Here is a 17,495-nt window from a genome sequence, read left to right as displayed (position 1 = left end):
CACACACACACACACACACACACACACACACACACACACACACACACACACACACACACACACACACACACACACACACACACACACACACACACACACTTTGATCACATATAGACCAACACTTGTGGTTCACAGGTTACAATGGACTAACTTATTTAAAATGACAGCAACAAAATAAAATCCACTACATTAAAAATGGCTTTCATCAAGAATTGATCAAGTCTGTTCAGAAGCCATTTAAAAAGGAGTTTCACGTCTGGAAATACTTCACGTTCAAACCTCGGTGATTTAAAGACAGCAGCTGCGACATGAAACACTTCTCACACACACACGCGTGTTTTTTGATGGAAGGATTTACAGCAACAACACACAAATACAGCATTAATATACAGGAATATATTGCATAAGGTTAGGGTTTTTTTAATTATCAAGTATTACTACAGCTGTGGTTCTACCGAGGGTAGGAGAAATGGCTTTTAGGCTTAACCATCGTCATCATCATCACAGTCCTCCGACAAACCCAAACCCAGGAGTCTCGGTACATCTCAAACACTCAAAGAGGAATGTTTCTAAACGGGTTACAAAGACTGTAAAGGGTATGCAAACATGGAGAACACCTGTAACATGAGACAGGACTGAAATATGTGTCATGCAGGGATGTAGAGCTTCTGGTCCTTCCAAAACAAAATATACGTTTTTTGTTTTTTTTTTCCACTAGAGGAACTTATTGACATGCAGCCATTATCACAGGCAGCTTTTCATTCTTCTTCACCGAGGAATTTAATGTTTGCACTGCTCAGAGGATGCAAAAATACTGCTGCATCTCCTGGTAAACAGTTGAGGATCAAGGTGCATCATGGGTAATGTAGGCGTGAGATTTTCTGCTGCGTTTTTCCTTTTATTAAAGAAATATCTAAGGCCTTACACTGAGAAGTTTTAATATTTATCTCAATAACTGTTAATGATAATAGTTATTTTTTAATGCAACTGTTTTGTTTTTCTGTCATTTTCACTCATCAAATAAAGAGTTAAAGAGCCCATATTCTGCCCTTTTTGGGGTTCATATATTTAATCTATGTATCTACTTTTGTACGTTCACAATAGCTAAAGTCCGAAAAAAGTGTCTGTTTTCATGTACTGCTCCTCCTTGCTCCCTCTCCGCTCTGAGTCCGTCAGCTACACTCTGTTGAGCCCCCACTGTTAGACCCCACGTGGGCCAAGTCTGCTCTGATTGGTCTGCCGATCCGCTCTGTCCTTATTGTTCAGTTGCTCAGCACGCGTCTCGGAAATTTCAACATGAGCTGCCAAAACGAGCCAATGGGCTTAAATCAGCGATTTTTATCGAGGGGGGCTAGAACCGAGCGTTACATGCAGCTAATGCTACAGCTAACAGGAGGACGTAGGAGAAGAGCGTTTCCGCGGACTTTGAATTTTTGCACATAGATGTGCCTAAACATGCACAGGACACTTGGAAAACACACTAAAGAGCATATGAAACCAGAAAAAGCAGAATATGGGACCTTAAAGTCTGTTTTATGCACGGACACGTACAGAAGAGTCAAGGCCACGCTTGACACATATATAATAAAAAAATAAATACTTTTTTTTTCAATTTTGCAGATAGGGTTTCAGTTTTCGAGCCAGGTAAATGAATAAACAATTAATTAGAAAGGAAGATTTTTTTCTCATATTCTGAATTATTTATTCTCACTATGCAAAGAGAAAAATGTTCTCCTCTCGTTTTCATAATGCTTTGTACCAGGGGCGTGTGAAGAGGGAAGATCAGGGGTGGCCTGGGCCCCTGATATCTGATTGGCCACCCCAGGGAATACTTCAAATTCCTAAATTATGATTGGCTTTTTGCCTTGTAACAGATGGGACCTACGTTGAAATCGAGGCATGTATCTCTTCGTTCTGTTTACAAATGTATTATGTGGGTTTCCATGCCAATCCACCACTTCTCATTGAGGCATTCCCAAAATCTTAAAGGAAGAATGTGCAATATTTTACATATAAATTTAGCAGAAATCAAGTATATCCTGTGTAAATGTGTCTCTGAGTCATGACTGTATGAGGGAGAAGCTCGAGTCCCGCTGGCTGTGTTGTTGTCAGAGCCGTGTTTACATGGACGGGACGGCCTTGTGTATAAAAACTGTTTAAGTGATTAATACCTCACTGCTTATTTGAATGTCATGTAAGTGTTTTTAGATCACGGTCATTCTGTGTAAATTTCCACGCTACGAGCAAAGTAACCAGCGCTAACATTAGCATGCTAACACAACAATGCAGCTCGAGAGAAGGACAATTTTGTCCACTGCTTTCGCTTAGTGCTTAATTATGGTGCGTTCCAATTTGAGAACACCAAACGCGAGGGGAGAGGGGTTGGAGGTGTGTCGCTGGAGGAGAGCGGAGGATTCAGTTTGTTTTGGTTTCATGCTGGAGCTCAAGGGCGACATCTACTGGATCAAAGAGACGCACATTCTTCCTTTAACACTGAGAAGGGGTTCAAATGTTTTGTCATCAAATTTGATTTCAGGCTGAACATTTGTGTAAGCCTACATTTTTTAACCCTTACTGCTAATAAATCAGTAGAAGATCTAAATGAAGAAAAGGACCAATAATAGTTTAGGTATCAATACAACGCTTTCCTTTTTGATGACGCATAAATAAAACAATTAAGTTCTTAAAAACCTGATGAAGCTGAATATTTACACCACCTTCTTGTGGTTTCTTTAGAGTTCAGGTTTTGGGTCTATACGAACCTGTAGTGGAAAAATGCGCTCAAAAACACCTTTTAAAGTTTGAAGCTGACAATGAGGAGATGTGACATGACTGGATTTGATCCGTGATTCTGATAAATATGTTCGTCACAGATTACTCTTCAAGATCCACACGAACCACAGAGTGATCCGCTGTGATCTGAACGCGAGTCGACAGTAAATATTTGACACTTAATTCTACAGAACGCTAACGTCCGATCCTCTAAATACTCCTACATTCCTAAAGACTACTGTTGAGAGTAAATGCTGATTGATTCCTGCATCGATGTTTGATCTGTCGCTGAATCAAGAATAGTTTATTAATCGATTGATTTTTCTACTAAAGATCTAAATGTCATGGTTAATCTCTGTATAAGCTCTTCAGGTATAGATTGTGAAATACTGGGATTTATAAAGTGCATTAAAGTGGATAACAGCATAGTAACACAATGGTGATAACAGCTGCTTGACAAACACTATCAACATGGCTCCCTCTATGGCCATCGTCCTCAGCTCAGTGTTTGCCGGATAACAAAAGAACAGCATCGAGAAGAAAACGCTTACAGGGTGATTCAGATACCTCTCCTGGAAACAAACCCATCTTTACTTTAAACTAACTCAGGTGTTCCTTAGAAAATCACAACTTACAGTATGCTGAATAAAATCAGAGTATTTGGATCAAAGTGCTATGTTGTTGTTGTTGTTGTTGTTGTTGTTGTTGTTGTGGAGTCCAGCAGTTGATTGAAATCATCCAAAGTAACGCGTTGCATTGCTTGTGTCGAGTCGATTGTGTTGGACGTACAGTGGAGGTCCCGTCTGAGACTTTTTTAGTACGGGATTTGGTTCTGGTAATACTGCAGCATGTCGTACGTTTTGCTCCTGTTGAAAACAAGTTTATGAAAGTGTGTTAGTGGGAACATTATGGAGACGTGTTGCTCCTCGCACAACGTTACAGAGGAAGTTATTGTTTTAATAATTCAATTGTTTCCAAATTAGTGATATAGCTGATCTCAGGGAGTGTCATTGTAAATTCTTTGTGTTGTTGTTTTGCACATCAGTATAATGACAATAAAGCTTTGTATTTTTAAATATATTTTTAAGCCCTGGCCCTGATTTAACCATATTCTTTTAAATTTATTTAATCTCTCACCCCTTAACTTAACTGTCCTTTTTTTTTTTTTTTTTTTTTTTTTTATGGCCATGGCTTGTCGTGTTTGCTGACGACACCCCGCTCTGCAGCTGGTATTAAAGTTTACCACAGGAAACGCAATGCCAGTAAAATGTGAGAGGTGGCATGTGGGGGTCTCTTTTTAATATTTTTTCTTTTTTCTTTTTGTGCCTTTAATCTCTTTTTATTTGAGCTTTTATCCTTTATTTTGATTGGACAGTGGATAGAGTAGGAAATCAGGTCAGATTTGAACCTGGGCCGCCAGCTTGGAGGACTTCAGCCTCCATACATTGGGCGTGACCTTACCGCTAGGCCATCTGCGCCCTGATTTTTACAATATTCTGGCATCTTTACAAAAAAGGTCTTTAAAAACTTTTGGAATATCTCCAGGATATCTGCTTTAAAAGGCCGATTCCAAAAGGGTCGTAATCACTCTAATGTGAACTAAAAGTGCTTGTTTTTTTTTTCTCTGACTCGCTCAGAATGTTTTTCAAAGTGTTTGACGTCATAACAGAAAGGATCCCTACACAGATAGACCTTTTTTTTGTCCATCGACAAAATCAGTCGTTTCTGGATTTTCACGTCTTATACTTCCTCAGATGACCCCGGTTTTAAAACAAACTGGAATGACCCTTTAAGGGAGAATCTGCTGCAGAAAGAAAAGGCGGGACTTCTCTTACCTGCTACTGAGGAAGCAGCTTTGGATGACTTTGATGATGAACGCCGCAGCTTCTTTCTCGCTCATTTGAGGATTAAACCGTCCTCTGATAGAAAAAACAAAAACAAAACATTTCTCTGTCAAACATTGTCATCTGTTTTCTGGCCATCAGGGGGCAGCAGAACAGGATTCAAACAACAAACAAAGACAAACACAAACATTGTGAAGTCAGCTTGTTAGCAAAGAGTTTGCTTTTTTATACACAAACAGAAAAATATGATTATTACCTTACAGCTCAAAGTTTATAGGGGTTAAGTGTAACATAAGAATCTAAATGTGATAATAAATATTTAACATAGATAGATGCAAACTGAAAAGGAAGCAGAACTTGGCAAAATTTGGCTGTTTGCTGCAGTCTCTTTATTTTTACTCCGACAGACTTCGACATATAACTGTGTGACTTACTTGAGGAGTTTGATGGTTTGTCCTCTGAAGCACGGCAGTCCAGTGTCCAGCATGAGGGTCACCAGAGAAACCACGGCATCCATGTAGGGTCTTCGTTTTCAGAGAAGAAGAAAACAGCAGCCGTCATGAGAGCAAAAAAAAACACAACAAAAGCATTCTGAGTGTATATAACAGGCTGTTTCCAATTACTTAAATCTTCATCAAAAAATGTTTTCAGCTCATTCAACAATCTTAAATTGTTTTTTTTTGTGTTTTTAAATCGCTGCAGTCCTCTTTCTTTTGTTTTTAGCAGGTTCCTACCGTACAGCCAGATATCCTCTGACACACATCTCCATGAACCACTTGAAAGGCGTGGCCTCCATCTTGCCTCCCATTATCATCACCATCTCGTCAGTCAGCTTGATGTCTGGCTCCCAGCCCAGGTTGCCTCCAGGAGAGCTCTCGAACATGAAGCCAAAGTCTGCAGAAAAAACACAGCAGACAACCACCATTACTCATGAGAATAAATACACTTCTCCGAGGTCATGCAGGCTCGGCAGCCATCTGTCTGTGTGTGTGTGTGTGTGTGTGTGTGTGTGTGTGTGTGTGTGTGTGTGTGTGTGTGTGTGTGTGTGTGTGTGTGTGTGTGTGCAGACCACACCTATGTGGATGAGGTGACCCTTGCTGTCCAGCATGATGTTTCCGTTGTGTCTGTCTTTGATCTGCAGCAGGAACAGCAGGAGGCTGTAGGCGGCCATGCTGCGGATGAAGTTATACCGAGCCTAGAAGGCAGAAGAAGACTCTGAGAAACTTCTGGAAACTTTCTTGTGTTTTTTAAAAAGAGCAACATGTGGGGATGAAAAATGAAGCTTAAACAGAGACAGAAAACTGCAGTTTCCTTAAATGGCCACTTGAGGCAGGCTGCAGAAAACAAGCTGATCTCCAAACACCCACATTTAAATGCCTGCTGCTCTTCTTTTGATATCTGAGAAATAATTGTTACTAGGAACACAAAAGAGTTTTAAAACGTCCTCACCTTCTGGAAGGCGAGGGTGGATTCGTCTCCGTACTGGTTACGGAAGTAATCGTACATCCCAAAGTCGGTCTGCCTGCCGAGCTGATCTCTGGACTTACAGTCTGGGATGCACTCGATCACACCACACTGAAGAAAACAGGATCAGTTAACACATTTATTATTATTCAAATTAAATTATATGTTAAGAGATAAGATAAGATATTGTTATTGTCACTGTACAAGTACAATTCAATATTGTTGGAGCAAGCCTGTAGATGCCTAACATCAGAAATATACAAATATACAAATACTAAAACCAAATATTCAAATAAGAAATACAATTAAATAATACAATATAGTACACAATATACAATTAATTTGCAGGTGACAGGTATAGAATAAATATATTGCACTTAGTTATGCAGGACTCCAGTGGGTATTTTGAGAGTCAGTGGGGGGGTCGCAATCCGGCGAGCGAGACAGTAATAATTTCTTGTTTTCACGATCATGGGAAGCCAAAATCGTAATTGAATTGGAAATGTGATTAATGGCCCAGCCCTAGTTTAGAACCATGTATGCAAATAAATCAATCCATTCATCATGATCGTTTTACCAGCGTAGCTTTTAAAATATATGAATGTAAAGACTACACACTCAGTAAAACAAGTTCTGCTCTTTTTTCAGACATTTATAAAAATCATGTTAGATGCAAAAAAAAGTGAAAAATGAAATTATAATCCAAAAATTCAGTGTTAAAGTTCAATTTAGTGGAGAAAGATTTACGGTTAACATCAACATTTATATTTAATGGATTGAAAAGAGAGATCCAGGCTATAAGAAAAATGTTTTTAATATGACGAGAGGAAGTCTTTATAAGAGAATTCATGATTTGTTTGGATTCATGGGACATGGAGTCTTACCCCTGGTGCAGTAGCCACCACTCTGTAGGGGAAGACGAACAGATCCAGGCCGACCAGCTGGAAAATGTTCTTAAAGAGGCCGATGATCTGCAGAGCGAGCATATCCTGGAGACAGAGAAACAAGAGAGTCACAGTTTCATCTCTGATCCGTCACAGAACAGAATCTGAGCGGATAAAGGACGAGGGAAGCCACCTGTCTGCAGTCGTCTCCCACTTTAAAGATGGCCGCCTGCCAGCAGACCCTGCGCGATCCGTCTGGGTTCTCCTCTCCGTCCTCCAGAGAGTCCGAGGGGGCGCGGAGACCCTCTCTCTCCAGCTCGCTCACCCCGCAGCGCTTCACCTTAAACTTGGCCAGGTAGGGCGCCTTGGCAGCACTGTGACCACACGGAGCAAACTCTCATCAGAACAGGGATGTTTGAAGAGGGCGCAGGATCTCTTCCTGAAGCATGAATTTAAATCTGTTACCTCTGCATGGGCGTTCCAGACTTGTAGTCGATGTCCAGCACGATGGCTTCAGGGTTACTCGGGAGGTAACAGCCTAGAAAAACACACAAACAGACAAACCTCAGGCTGCGCTCAGAAAACTCCGCTGACAGTTTTTCGGTTGTACTGAAACAGATTTTTGCATCTCCACCCTGACATGATGTTTCTCAGATGAACTGCTCGGGTAATCAAAAATATCTGAGACACAAGTTTCCAGTGTGCAGCACAGCAACTACAGCATTACCTGACTGAACTTTGATATCCGACAGAGCTTTCAGACAGGCTCGTTTTCGCTCCTCTCCTTTTGGAACCGGCCTGAAAAAAACCACACACATAAATCACATTACACCACATTTTTTCCCCTTGTTTACTAATATTTTTTTTTTTTTTAGATTTCCAGATTTATGATTAAGCGTTTACTTGATGAGGGCGGACACGTTGGTGATCTTGTTGAAGAAGTCGAACTCCCTCTGGTAGAAATCTTTGGCGGGACCCGACAGAGAGCCTGTGATCTCCTCCACCATCTGCTCCAGCAGCTCCCCGATGTCAGCTGCAGCGAGAGCGAGATAATGAGGTTTAGCGAGGCAGAGATAAATGTTATTACATCAAATTATCTGGTTTAATTAAGCTTGATACGTCCCATTAGGGGGAAACGGCATAATGACACGTTTGCAAGGCATCACATTAACCTTACGCAGCGTGGGCAGAAAAACAGAGATAGAGGAAGTAAAGTGATAGTAGATGAAGCAAGTTCATGAACTTTGTGTATTAAAATGATTAATGAGCACTTGAAATTAATGAAAAATTGGTGCAACAAATTGCTGTCTTATATTTTAATGACTCAAGGTCATGGGGCTCAGTGGTAGAGTCGGTCGTCTCTAATCCGGAAGCTTGGGAGTTCGATCCCCAGCTCCTGCAGCAACATGTTCGATGTGTCCTTAGGCAAGACACTTAACCCCAAGTTGCTCCCGCTGCTTCATCGGCGGCTTGTGAATGTGAATGAATTGGATGGATTGGTCACTTTACACAGCAGCCTCTACCATCAGTGTGTGAATGTGAAGGTGTGACCTGTGGTGTAAAAGTGCTTTGAGTAGTCAGAAGACTAGAAAAGCGATATACAAGCACATTAACTATTTATCGCTAAAACTAAAAAAAAAAAAAAACTGGGAAAACAACAGGCATAATCGTAGAGTGCAGTGATGGGGGGTGGGGGTATATTTTAGCCGGCCAACCACGATGCAATGAAAATATTTACAAAAGTGTGAAAAAGTGGATTATATCTTGCCATTCTCTGCACACACAGTCTCAATTCCCTGCAGTTTACTTCATCACTCATTCATTTTGTACTTGTCAAGTCAAGTCAAGTCAAGTCAACTTCATTTATATAGCACATTTATAACAGCTGAGGCAGACCAAAGTGCTGTACAGTAAATCAGGCAAAATACATTGCATCCAAAACATCATCTTGTATATACCCCCTATTTGTATTTATCTTATCTAATCTATTCTGTTCAATGTGTATTTTGGCCTTACTTGTCTGTGCTGCTGCAACGCCCGAATTTCCCCTCTGTGGATCAATAAAGTACTATCCTATCCTATCCTAATGGTTAATTTGGTTAATGATTTAAAACAGATTCCAAAAATAAGGATGTCAAATAAGCAGCAGTTCCACAAAGACTCCAAAAAACCCGGGCAAGATCTCAACCGAGTTGTTACTCTACCAGTCTTATATTCTAAGTATCATGATTCACTGTGATGTGAAGTCTATCTACTCACGATCTTTGGTGTGTGCCTCCTCGTCCATGAAGATGTTGGTCTTCATGTTCCAGATGAACTGGTGAGCGAGAAGCTGAGACTTCTGGGCCGCCCACAGGATGTACTCTCTCACATAACCCATCTGAAGCGGGACACAGTGATAAGAGTTACTCACTGCTGCTTCTTTAATGATGACGAAACAGTCAGCAACCATCACCTCTCCTGATTGGTAACCGTTCCTCAAGCTACATTAATATTGACTTAAAAGTGGTGGATGTTTACCTTATCATAACGGAGAGCCTGAACAATCTGAGGAATGTAGAACAAGATGGCGTCCTAAAAAGAGGAAAAAAACAAAACAGGGTAAAGTTAGGAGAGCTTGAATTTTCCAAGAGGCAAAAGCAAAGATGCAAACATCTATGAGTGCGTGTGACTTACAGGAGGGAAGGAGCGCAGCACCTTGACCCCGTACTGAGCAGTGAGCGGATGAGGAGGGTACATGCTGCTGAAGTAGGACAGACCGGTGGGCGGGTCTGCCGGAGCCCAGCACAGGATGTGACTCAGCTCAGGAGAGTCGGCATCGATCGTGTGCCAGGTCACCAGGAACTAGGCGGTGAAACATGGAAAGAAGAAAATATTTTTAAAAAAAAAACAGGATTCAAAAACAACAAAACAGATTTATGAAGCTCACTAGCTGATGATGGTGACCTCACCTTGACGGCCTCGGGAACGTCACTGACAGCGCCAGGGTCCAGTCTCACCAGGCGGGTCACTTCAGCAACAATGGCGTCGTTCTTGAACCTGGAAACCAACAGGAGTCCAACATAAACATGAGGGATGCTAAAAATCAACTATTAACAGGTAAGTAACCTACAGTCCAAGCAGGGAACATTTTGTTTTTCCTGCATGTAAACACATTTTTTTCTATTTTTCTATTTTAATGTTTCTTTTCTTTCCTCTGTCATGATGTTTTTAATGTCTTGTGTGAAGCACTTTGAATTGCCTTGTTGTTGAACTTGCCTTGTCTAATCCTCATTTAAAATCCTTCATCCCCTCTGCAGTCAGGTTACTGAAGGATCCTTTGGTTTTTAATACAGTATGTCTATATATTTTCTTATGGACCTTTTTATAGAGCAGAAGATTTTATCCTTTAATCGTCATTATTCTGTCTTTTTAATCATTTATGCACATGTCCTCTGTGTCCTCGTTCAAGACACTTAACCCCAAGTTGCTCCTGCAAGATGTGTATAAATGGGATAAGATCATTCTGATGGTCACTACATAACAACCTCTACCATCAGTGTGTGAATGTGTAGGTGTGACCTGCGGTGTAAAAGTTCTTTGAGGAGTTAGAAGGCTAGAAAGGTGCTCCCACTTTCAGAGGTATTCCAGTGTGTTGTTGTGACGCGTACCTTGTTGGAAGCTGCATAGCCAGGTAGGGAGCGATGCCCCAGGCCAGGTTGACGTTGTCCTTCCACTGCTTCTCGGTCAGACTGATGTATTTGGACCTCCAGTTGGCGATGCTGGTCTCCACTGACTGTTCCGTAGCGATGGCCAGCTCCTGAGTGGACAGCGGGTTGTACCACGTCGTCAAGCGTTCGATCTCACTGGCCTGGGAGAAATACAAAGGAGCGGACAGAAAAGCATGAAGAACGGCTAAGAATTAGGGGAAACCCATAAAAATGACGGTTTATTAATCAGCTCTCACCAATAAAGCCAGCAGCAGAGTCCTACGTTTCATGTAGTATTTGTGCAGCTGCGTCCCTCTGTTACTCTTCTTGGATGTTCCTGGGAGCAAAAGAAAGTAAAAAAAAAAAAAAATCAAACCATCGTGTAAGTTTAAATTCTCAGATTATTTTATATTATTTTATATTCTTGTCTGCATCAGTGTTTTGGCGACTTGTCCCCTCCAACAACAGCCCAGTTAGTTTTTCTACTTTGAGGTCCAACATGAGCCAAGGAGACTATACTTTCCCTCTGTCAACGTTATCTTCGGGCAGACAAACATCTGAGCATGCACTTCAAATCAAAAAGCAGCCATGGTGGAGAATTAGACTGACAACTGCTAGTTTCAACACAAACTATTTTATTGATAATTTTTCCCATTGTTCCAACTTGTTTTTTAAATATAATAATAATTTATCCAACGTAGCGCTTTCAATATCTCAGAAATTCAATATCTAATGCTGTATTTGTATTTGCATCAATTTGGATATGTTGATACATTTATAATACAAACACTCCTTCTTAACTAATAATATAAAAAAATCCTTAAGATAAAAACTCAGACTAAACTCAGAAAACACCGACCTATGCAACTACTTGTATACTTCCATTCAAACCTGAATTCGGTTACTAAGAGCCTTGTGTCTTACTGTAAGCCAAGGCTCCACCAAGGGTTACATTTCAAAATAAAATGCAAATAAATATCACTCTTTGTGACCTAGTGTCTCATGCAATGATCGAATAAAAACAAATACAATAAACAGTTTATGTCTCCAAGAGTCACATTTGCTAATTTGCTAAAAACTTAAGTGTACTGCAACCTTTCCCAACTTCTTCAGAATTTAGATTCTTCAGATCAGTGCCTAGGTTTAAACTGCAAACTTGTTTAAAGTGCAGCCACAGAAGAAGTCACTAAACACTGAATATGTTAAACTTTGAGATCAGACACATAAGTGAGACTCACATGTAGAAACACATCCTGGCATTAACACACAGGTTAGAATATTAAAAATCAACCGCAGGGAGCATTAAGAAAGGTTTACACTGTCACTGTATTACTATTGTTAATGAATGTTGGATGCACACTTTACCTGATTTTTTGGACGTGGTGGACATGCCACTGGACAGCGGGTAGGTGTTGATCCATCCCTGACCGCTCTGCTGGGAGCGAGAGCTGGAGTCGATGCTGCTCCTGAGGTCTGCAGAGTTCATCACTGACAGACTGTTCAACGATGGATCCTGATGATCTGTTTACACACACATCCATTCAGTACAGCCGAGGCACGATGATACATACGAATCATGTTGAATTAAAGTATTACAAATGAGTATATGGACTTGTAAACAGTGAAGAACATTGATAAATGGATCGATGATGAGGGATATTCTTGAGCGAGATGAGCGGGATCAGTTAGTCCTCTGCTGTTCTGATGATCATGCTTCTGAAAGCAAGAAAATCCTGCAGGATTTTTTTATGCAGGAGAAACCTGCCCCTAACCACTGACTCTGGGTCAGATATGAATTTGTCTTGTGTATGCGCACGAGGCTTTAGACAAATTAATCAGATCCAGGATCAGCAGTTTGAGGGCTCGTCTACCTGAAGCGCTTCGATGTGTATGAGAATGACACCATGTTTTTTCTCGGGGTCGTCGGGGATGAAGAGGAGAGGACTTTCTGGGTTGGAAGAAAAAACATTTTTCTTTTCATTTTTTATTTTATTTTTTGGGTTTCTTGTCTTGATGCCATGTTGAGCGAGGAGAGGGGCAGACTGGTGGGCTGATGATGAATAGTCATGCATCTTGACGCGGCGGACAAATTTGCGCTTTTCCTCACAGCTGCTACATATGAAGGATAGAACACAGATTTGAAAAGATTAAAGAGCAGAATACTAGACAGCAGGGGAAAGAAGAGATTTGATTTTCAAACCTGGGCTCTACTTCTTTTTTTTTTTTTTCACACATTTTGGGATCTGAGCTTGGAATTGCTGCTTTAGATTGCTTCAAGCTGCAGCCAGGAAACAGGCTGTAATGGCTGCAATGTAATCCTTTGTGGCAGAGTGCTGAAAGTTCTCTTTCCACTGATAGTCTCAGGTTGTTATTTTAAGTGTCAGACAACAATACCAAATTATTACCTAAAGAAATGTCGCTCCTTTTTACGAGTAAGATACTTTTTTGAAACCAGACACAGCCATTAAACCCCATAGACAAAAACAGTCATTTGACTTTGTAGAACGTGAGAAAACTGGTGTACCTCTGCCTCCATTTAACAATTTGTTGTGCTATTTTGTGATTTTTTAAAATAAAAAACTGTTAGTTTGGATCCAACACAATGTTTTTGAAAGACAAAATAACACAAAAACAAAACAAATCGGAGGGAAGCGCGAGGTAGATCAGAAACTCCCGTGTTCTTTTGTTTCTGGTTTCAAAAACGAGAATCTTACTTCTCCAGAAAAAGGGAATCGCGACACCTTGCATGCATCAAAGCCCATTTCACAGCCTGAAGGGGTCGCTCGGAGCAATTCTGAAACTTTGAATCTATTCCCTTTCAGACGCCAAAATATGTAGCAGACAACCCAGGCTTCAAAATACTGCATGGACATTTTGAGAGGAGGGACAGAGATGGAATGAGAAAAGAATGCTTTTCAAACATAGAAAGCTTCATTTATCTATATATAAACACAGATTTATTCAAAATGTATATATATATATAGATATATGTAGATAGATTCCTGGATCTATCCGCAGCTGAGTGAGGACAAACAGCGTCAAATTTGACCCGCGTGAAAAAGCATGCCCCTGCTGCAGTGCAGTCCGAGCTCCACCGCTTTAGGCTTACTTAATAGCGATATCGGAGAAGTGCTGGACACGATAAGCGATCCAAATATCCCGGCAGAGAGCGTGCTCGGGGCTGGGGTTGTACCAAGCTCACCCGGTGGGACCAAGTGGCACGCTGCCAGGTACTTCTTGTCGGACAGGATGCTGGCATAGAAGCGGATTATGATGCTGATGTCCTCCCGGAGGCTTTTGTCGCCCTGGGTGGGAAACTTTGGAGCCACGCTGGAGAGGCAGATGAACAGTTTTTCAATTAGTCACAGTGGCTTTAAAAAAAAAAAGGGGTTGATTTGATTTATCAGTGTTTTAAGTGCTTTGGGAAATGCAGATATTCTTTGTAAGGTGAGAAAAAAGAGTCTCCAGAGACGAGAAGACCCTTTCTAATGTTTTATAGAACAACAATTATGCAATTCAGTGTAAATATATATCAAACATTATAAGAGTGAAATGCTCTTGCATCGTGATTTGAGTAAGCTTGAGGGTGCAGTGTGTGTGTGTGTGTGTGTGTGTGTGTGTGTGTGGATACCTGAAGTAATCAAAGGCCGTTGAATAGATCTTCTCTCTGAGCACATTTCTTACAGTTGAGTTCGTTAGGACGTCCGAGTGAAGCAGAGCCAGACCCAGAGTCAGCAGCCTGAAACACAGACACATGATCACTATGAATACATCTGCATCACAGATAGTGATAAGAGTAAAGAAAGAGATGTTTAATCGCAGGGGGAGCCACTTGGTTGAGAATTTTAAACAGAAAACATTGCTGCATCATCTTTAAAAAACTTTGCAGGGGTTGTTTCTTTACCTGAACCGAGGTCCAATAGCAGCCACATGTCGGTTGAGGCTACTCTTAGCTCCACCGACGTTGAGTGACATCGAGCGTTGGAGTAAACTTCCAAAGATCTCCACCTGATCTGCGCTGGAGTATTTAGCTATCTCAAACCTCTGGACCAGAAACTAAAAGGAAAGAGGCAGACAACATTTTGTTAGCGGTTGATTGGGACATGTAATTATATATTGAGCAGGATGTCTTTAGTCTGACCTCGATCCATATTTGGTGAGGGGTAACATCTGGAGGGCAGGGCACAGGCTGACTCTCCTCTGATGCAGCCAGAGGGTCCGCCTCCACCTGAGCGTCTGAGAACAAGCCCATCTTCAGCTCCACCGTCATCTGCCACGCTCCGGCCATCTCCCGCATAAACTAGACAGCCGGAGAGGAGATTAGTAGTAGGCATACATCACAAATGCATTAAATAGACGTGGATATCTAAAAGATTAAACTCCTAAACTATGACTTTTAAACTGGCTGTTAGCAGTTGCATTCACCTAAATGAGAAATTTAAAAAAAATCTACATACTGGTACTTCGATTCCAACACGAGCTGCCAGCAGCCACTCCCAGCAGGCGATCGCTGTCTCCATGCCGTGAGCCGTGAACATCTTAAGAGGGGACCAGCAGAGGTGATGCAACAGCTGAGGATCACAGTCTAGAGTCCAGGCAAAAGAAACACAAACAGGAAAGTCAGACAAACAAATTCAAAGCACTTGTAGAGAACAAAGAGCCCCTGCATTTAGTATAAAACACAATAAGAGGTGGTAATGAAAAGTAGATAGAAACAGTGAAACCTTTAGAGCTGATGAGCAGAGCGGCCAGTTTGAACATGGCCTCAGTGAAAGCTTCAGGCTGTGCAGAGTCTAAAGCTTCCCCCATCTGCTTGATCATCAGACGGCCCAGATCAGGCTGTCCTCTAACAGCCTGAGCGAAGTGGATCATACCTGACACCTGCAGACAAAGAAAATATATATGAGCAGGAGAAGAGCAGTCTAACAGTTTTTACTCACTCGAGAAACTTTTTATCCTAACATACTGATTAAATCATCGCTGCAGCTTCGGTTCAAAATCAATTGACTATTTTACCCGTATTATTCTGTTGTCATGCAACAAAACCAGACAATATATATAAGAATTTATGAAGTTGTGAATTATTTATTTAATAAAGACACAGCAGGGGGTGTACCCGGCAGAGAGGCCTTCTAGGGCGGATAGGAGTGAAGAAACGGGGACCCCATACACATTAAAGATGATTCCTGGGATTAAAATAGCTGATGGCAGTAAACATTTGCTATAACAAAAGTGTCTAATTTGGTAGCTTTACCTCTCCAGCGTATCTGTTCCTGAGGTTGAGGGAGGCCATGAAGTTTGAATAATCTTTCTTCACACAGGAGGGCCTCTCAGTCAGCTGAGTGGACTACAGGTGGAAGAATATGAATTAAACACGGGAATTGTAAGCTTGAAGAAATTAAAAAGCCAACAAGTTGATGAAGAATACTGACAGTATTTGAGTCACATTAGCACTGTTTTTTTGAGTGGTACAGGACTTTTACAGATTGACAGAGAAAGACTGCAGCTAAGATTCAGGCTTCTTTTCAGACATTAGAAAAAGGGAACATTGCAATCACATTCAAGACACAAAGGCATCTCTAAATGGGGCACTATTGCATGGTTCTCATAATGGAAGGGTTGTGAATGTATATCATAACTTTACTGGTAAACTGATCTGAAATTATAATCTCTACATACAGTCAAAAAAGAAATGAACAGTAACACAAGAGGCAATTGAACATGGTGTCCCACAGGGCTCTATTCTTGAGCCATTTTTTATTCCTGAAAAGAAACGTTTCATCTGGAAATAAATGTAACCCTTGTTAGCAGTAGCATAGGACAAGTCATTTTGTGGCTTACCCCCAGCGTGGTGCTCTGTCTGTTGTACCCGGCGAAGTGAAGGATGCTTTCTGTGGCCATGGCGAGGCCAGTGTGCTGGGAGAGACCTGACACCCAGTTCTGGTGTTTGTTCAGATACTCCTGAAAAGATGACATGAAAAAAAAAAAGGTTAAAACGTTCATGTGTGCTTCAAAGTTGGAGGATTTGTGTCACATATTTATGTTTTGGGCCTTTTTGCCTTTATTGAGTAGGATAGCTGGAGAGAGCGGGGGGTTGACATGTTTCAAAGCGCAGAGGTTGGATTCAAACCAACAGTGGCTGCGATGAGGACTATAACCTCCACACATGGGGCGTGTGACATAACCGCTAGGCTATCCGGCACCACATTTGTTTTACATATAACATATTGGATTAAAAAGTTTAAAAAGGTACCTGGAGGTGTGATTTGGTCACAGATGGCGCCCACTTCATTGCCTCTTTCAGGATCTCACCGCAACGTGCAGCAAAGTCCTTCACTATACTCTGAAATGAAATGAAATGTACAACATGTCCTGTATTAAGTGAAATGTTAAAAATAGGAACTTTCTTTATATTTCATAGCCCAATTTTCTTTTATCATTTTAGTAATGAATACTGAATAGTTAAAAGTTGAAGACTATTACCTCTCTGGCTTCATAAGTATCCGGGACAGTGATTCTGTAAGGTGTGTCTGGGATGTCGTAATAAGGTTGATCTTTATGAATGTCCTGCAAAACAGCATAACCATCACATCATTCAGAAATAAAGATAATTTGGGAGATAGTTGTACACTGATGTATGTTTTTTATCACTTACTGCACTGAGGGAGAGAGAGAGAGTCTGCAGGATGTCTAACATGGTCCTCAGCACACGACCGCTCCACAACAAGTGAGGGAAACTGAGCAGAGAGGAAAACGATGATGACACATCTGGGTACAAGCCTGATTTTTTTAAGCTTTCATATAAAGAAGTCACTGCAGTATTTTGAGTAATGAGCGTGTGT

General features: G+C 41.2%; 1 protein-coding gene across 2 annotated transcripts in view; it reads right to left on the bottom strand.

Moving 5' to 3' along the window:
- Positions 1–17,495, bottom strand: part of pi4kaa (phosphatidylinositol 4-kinase, catalytic, alpha a) — a 74,316-nt gene that overhangs the window by 43,571 nt on the left and 13,250 nt on the right. Inside the window, exons 26-54 of one of the 2 annotated variants that reach the window (XM_061060698.1) lie at positions 17,309–17,390; positions 17,137–17,220; positions 16,907–16,996; positions 16,495–16,614; positions 15,908–16,000; positions 15,378–15,534; positions 15,111–15,238; positions 14,795–14,953; positions 14,558–14,709; positions 14,285–14,392; positions 13,763–13,983; positions 12,019–12,174; positions 10,911–10,990; positions 10,615–10,814; positions 9,916–10,003; positions 9,641–9,808; positions 9,485–9,538; positions 9,224–9,344; positions 7,868–7,997; positions 7,692–7,762; positions 7,430–7,502; positions 7,158–7,338; positions 6,965–7,069; positions 6,066–6,191; positions 5,691–5,811; positions 5,351–5,510; positions 5,051–5,140; positions 4,608–4,691; positions 121–3,638 (exon numbers count right to left, since the gene is read on the bottom strand). In XM_061060698.1, coding sequence (XP_060916681.1) covers positions 3,587–3,638; positions 4,608–4,691; positions 5,051–5,140; positions 5,351–5,510; positions 5,691–5,811; positions 6,066–6,191; positions 6,965–7,069; positions 7,158–7,338; positions 7,430–7,502; positions 7,692–7,762; positions 7,868–7,997; positions 9,224–9,344; positions 9,485–9,538; positions 9,641–9,808; positions 9,916–10,003; positions 10,615–10,814; positions 10,911–10,990; positions 12,019–12,174; positions 13,763–13,983; positions 14,285–14,392; positions 14,558–14,709; positions 14,795–14,953; positions 15,111–15,238; positions 15,378–15,534; positions 15,908–16,000; positions 16,495–16,614; positions 16,907–16,996; positions 17,137–17,220; positions 17,309–17,390 — 3,454 coding nt within the window. In that variant the 3' untranslated portion in view covers positions 121–3,586. The remainder of the gene's footprint in view (positions 1–120; positions 3,639–4,607; positions 4,692–5,050; positions 5,141–5,350; positions 5,511–5,690; positions 5,812–6,065; positions 6,192–6,964; positions 7,070–7,157; positions 7,339–7,429; positions 7,503–7,691; positions 7,763–7,867; positions 7,998–9,223; positions 9,345–9,484; positions 9,539–9,640; positions 9,809–9,915; positions 10,004–10,614; positions 10,815–10,910; positions 10,991–12,018; positions 12,175–13,762; positions 13,984–14,284; positions 14,393–14,557; positions 14,710–14,794; positions 14,954–15,110; positions 15,239–15,377; positions 15,535–15,907; positions 16,001–16,494; positions 16,615–16,906; positions 16,997–17,136; positions 17,221–17,308; positions 17,391–17,495) is intronic. The other variant, XM_061060700.1, reaches the window with a different exon arrangement.

This window comes from Labrus mixtus, chromosome 17, assembly GCF_963584025.1.
Source record: "Labrus mixtus chromosome 17, fLabMix1.1, whole genome shotgun sequence".
Taxonomy (NCBI): Eukaryota; Metazoa; Chordata; class Actinopteri; order Labriformes; family Labridae; genus Labrus; species Labrus mixtus.
This window is presented reverse-complemented; position numbering and strand designations above follow the sequence as displayed.